The sequence below is a fragment of the Papaver somniferum genome, chromosome 3 (assembly GCF_003573695.1).
Source record: "Papaver somniferum cultivar HN1 chromosome 3, ASM357369v1, whole genome shotgun sequence".
Taxonomy (NCBI): domain Eukaryota; kingdom Viridiplantae; phylum Streptophyta; class Magnoliopsida; order Ranunculales; family Papaveraceae; genus Papaver; species Papaver somniferum.
The window spans coordinates 220,338,173-220,342,285 of record NC_039360.1 but is presented as its reverse complement, the minus strand read 5'-3'; the positions used below and the strand labels follow the sequence as shown (position 1 = coordinate 220,342,285).

The 4,113-nt window shown below is 35.0% G+C and overlaps 1 protein-coding gene across 2 annotated transcripts; it reads left to right on the top strand.

Annotated features, from left to right (window-relative positions):
* Nucleotides 1–219: 219 nt before the first annotated feature.
* Nucleotides 220–2,747, top strand: LOC113358722. Of its 2 annotated transcripts, none has more exons than XR_003364715.1 (4): nucleotides 220–345; nucleotides 937–1,229; nucleotides 1,958–2,584; nucleotides 2,680–2,747. XR_003364715.1 is itself a non-coding variant. In XM_026602373.1 (4 exons), exons 2-4 carry the CDS (start codon nucleotides 1,022–1,024, stop codon nucleotides 2,328–2,330), a joined length of 408 nt encoding a protein of 135 aa, XP_026458158.1. In that variant the 5' UTR covers nucleotides 220–345; nucleotides 937–1,021; the 3' UTR covers nucleotides 2,331–2,667. The 2 variants fall into 2 exon arrangements, 1 of the variants encoding a protein (XP_026458158.1); XM_026602373.1 differs by lacking the exon at nucleotides 2,680–2,747 and having other exon boundaries at nucleotides 1,958–2,084; nucleotides 2,258–2,667.
* Nucleotides 2,748–4,113: the final 1,366 nt, after the last annotated feature.

Genomic DNA, 4,113 nt, shown 5'->3' with positions numbered 1-4,113 from the left:
TCTTACTAATGTAAAGAAAAGAGGTCTTTTTGGTGAAGCCTCTTTTGGTTGGTCACAAATTTGGTGTCAACATGATATTACAAAAACAACCCTCAAATTAAAAGTCTGAATGCCAGGTATAACGCGTAATATTGTGAAATTATGAGGGTATATTTGTTAAATTGACGAACGGAGGTTCCAAGGTCGTTTTCTCTGGACTCAATTTTTACGGGCATTTTTCTTTTCTTTTTTCCTCTTTTATTTTTCTCATCGCCTTCATCTGTTCCTTCCACAGACGAGAAACCATGAAAGACTTGGAGAAACGCTGAAGATCATGCAAGCCATTAACTCGAAGGAATCTTCCAAGTAAGTATCCGAACGGAAATCTATTTGTCACTTTAGGGCAGATTTAAGTTCACTTTTGCAAACTACGACGGGAGTACAAATTAGTTTTAGGTTTTTATGTTGATTTTTTGGTCCACTGTTTCAATTATGAAGAATAATGTAAAATTCAGCTTGGTTTGGGTTTGAAATTCAAATCGGTTAGGTACTTATACTAAATTAGGGAAAATTGGTTGGGTTCACTGAATTTAGGGCAAATTGGTGAATTCAGGGAAAATTGGGAGGAAGCGTGGATTAATTGATGGATAAGAGCCTGCTCCTTCCGTAGGAAATAGAGTCGATCATTCATGAAAAACATGCTGTAGTTCACTGAATGTAGGGAAAATTGGTGAATTTAGGGCAAATTTGTTTTCATAGACATATTTAAGTTCATTTTAGTCTTAGGTTCTTATATTTGTTTTTTTCCGTTCTACTGTTGCATATTATGAAAAACAATGTTAAATTGAAATTGGTTTAGGTTGTTTCTATACAGAATTTTTGTTTTGCTATCATGATAATGTTCAAATTGGTTTGCGTTCTTATACTGTGCAATTAAAATTTGGGTTTTCAATGCAGAACAAAATAATGGAGGATAAGCTCCCTGATCGCCATCGAAGTCCGATACTAATAGCGCGACTTCAGGAATTGAGTACAACAGAAGATGTTGAAAAAAAGGCAATGTCGTAGACAACTTGATGCACACCAAACAGATTCTCAGCTACAGCTGCGCCAAATTTCGGTTAAAGCAAAGCATAATTCAATGACCGAAAATGAAAGGGAAGCACATCTAGAAATATGTAGGAATGCTTATCGTATGCAGAGAATAAGAGCTGTTGAAAACAGAAATCAGCAAGCCGGAACAAGTTGTAGTAAGACAACAACTTCGAATGTTACTTATGACTTTGCTTTTTTAGTGATTTACATATTAGAATATCATGAAACTGATTATCCCAAGTTGATATATTTGTGTGTGAGCAGCTGATTAACCACATTATATCTTTAGTTAATGTTTCATCTTATAAGGATCGAACAACTCATAACCACTATTGACTTGCTGGATAGATCACAAAGGGTTTATGTGATTATAGGCTCAATCGAAAACCGGTCATGTCTTCTTTGTAACTGACTAATGTGTAAGGGGAACAATTTAACCGCCTCACATGTTGTTGGTCTAACTGAGTAATTTTGTTATTCAGATTATGTAGCTATGGAGGTTAACTAGGTCCGTAGGGATTTAATCTTTAAGTCTGCAAAGACGCCCCAGATGATTTGAGCAGGTTAAATGTAGATTAAATGTGGATTTCATGCATAGAGGAAGTTCATTATCTCTTAGATGATTCTGGTGGAGGAAATATATATGTAATGATACCATTCATAGCAATAGGCTTGCTGCTGCAATAGTAAATGGACTGCAGAAGGTATATTATAGTTCAGTTTATTTTTCTATATACATTAGGATTGTTCTCAATCTTAGACTTATGCGAAATATGAAAAAGTTACCAATTTATAACATCTATGTGAAAGAGCAAAGCATTAAAAGAAAATATAAACATCTGTGGGAAAAGTCCTTATGTGTTAATCATTTATGTCTTTTCAGGTTCAATATCTATTGCCAGCACAGTGCGAGGACTTTTGACGAATACACCAGTTGAGGATCAAAAGATGTTTCAGAATATTACCTGTAATACAAGTATACAACCACCTCAAAGCATGAAATTTACCAGGTTTAACAATGTCTGTTGACTTCATTAATTCACTAATTATGTGAATACAAGAATAGATTCAAAAGAAGAATTAGAGGAAGGAATTTTTTTTGAAATAATGTTGGTTTTAGGGTTGTAGAAGCTATGTGAACTGAAATTTATCCTGTCAATCTATGATTCATGTTGCATCGTAGGTTCCAGATTGGATGGAATAAAAATACACTGCTTCCTAAATGTTACATATGCGAGAATGTCTTATTTGTCTAAATTGAAGAGATTATGCAAAGAAAGTCTGCTTTGCAGATCTCAATGTTTATCATCAGTTTAAAAAGTCTGTTTTGCATCAAATAGAAGATATGCAAGAACATCTGCTTAGTCAAGCTGAACAAAGTTGTGAACTTTTAGTACGAATGGTTGCGATGGTGTTATGTGGCAATTTTGACTGCTGAGGAGGCTCAAACAGCAGGTTCATGGAGTCTGCGTTTTATTCTAAATTGGTGATGAGAATGAACCTTGCTTGAGTAAGAAAGTTTTTTTTTTCGTCTTAAACACATTTTGTGTAAATGGATTTTATTGAATGAAGAGTTTGATTTATTTCTTTTTACCGGATTGGCAGGTGCATCGCGCGTGCATGTTATACTAATTTAACATAAATAAAATCTAAATATAATTCCAATTTTCAATTGAGTTATGTTTACAAATATGTGATCCATCTGATATATATATCATATGATAATGCTTCAAAAAAGAAAAAAAAGGTGATAATTTCAAAAAGACATTATATTAAATGAATTATATCATATTAATTATTTCTACAAAATGATTCTCAGCATAAAACTCACATAAAGTTCATTCTCTTCCCCACTCTTACCTCCACCATCATTGATCCTCGTGGAGATCAGAACTTAAATAATCCCCAAAATCCCCCAAAATCAGAAACCATTTTGGGACTGAGATATCCTTGCCTGGTCCATCATCTACCTACAACGTTCATATCACTACCTGGGTTGGCAAGAAAATCAACCATGTCAGTAACACGGACATTAATGGTATTCCAAAATGGAAAAATTAGTTGCAAGTCTTCAAAATACTCAGCTATACTACAATTCAAGGACTCAAGGTCTAGTTCTCAATTCAAAACCCTATTTGAGTGAACCTGGTTTTAGTCCAGTTGTAGTCGATGGAATAAGTTAGACTTTGAAGAGAGAAGGATAGGGTAGGAAATACAACACACACAAATTATAGCATATATGTTCTGTAAATACTGAAAAGAATAAATATAAGAAATTGTTATTGTTGAATGCAGTTTTTTCCAATTCTGACAAACTTATTTGTTTTCTGAATTTTTTTTATTTTGCATTGATCTCTCGCTGTATGAAAGGTTTTGTCCCTGCCTGCCATTGTAGCTTAACCCATTTGCGAAACAAATAACCTCACAGGAGCAATCCCATATTGTAGTCATTTTACCAAACCCTTCCGGCCATTGTAGCTTAACCCGTTTACATACTACTATGACCTAAAAAGACAAGCACCACATGAGTTTCCATATGATCTCGCTATCACAGATTTTACAGATGGACGAGCGCAGCCGAAATGATTTCTAGGTCCAAAACCATATACAAGGGACAATGACACTACAAAACATTGACATTGCACTTGGGCCGTACTTACAGATCTGTTGCCACTCCATCGAGCTCCTACTGATAATTTTCCAACATGTCCTTAAACAAAATGAAAATTGACATTTATATTCTCACTACAAAATTGTTCCGCCGGATAGATACCGGAACGTGTAAATCTCCTTATAGTTATTGAAATGCCACACGTCAGTCTCTCATTGGATGAAATCTGTTTATTAGGTGTAATCTTGTGATTAAAAACGAAAATGTTAGGATGACCGATTTTTCCTCCCAACCCAAAATAAACGGCGAGCCTCATTTTAACCCATCGATGATCCCAATACATAGAACGCGTCAGGAGTCGTCCATTTTCCTCTCGGGAGATTCTACGGGATGAAAATTCGATAGGTGGAGCATCTCCCGATTAGAAA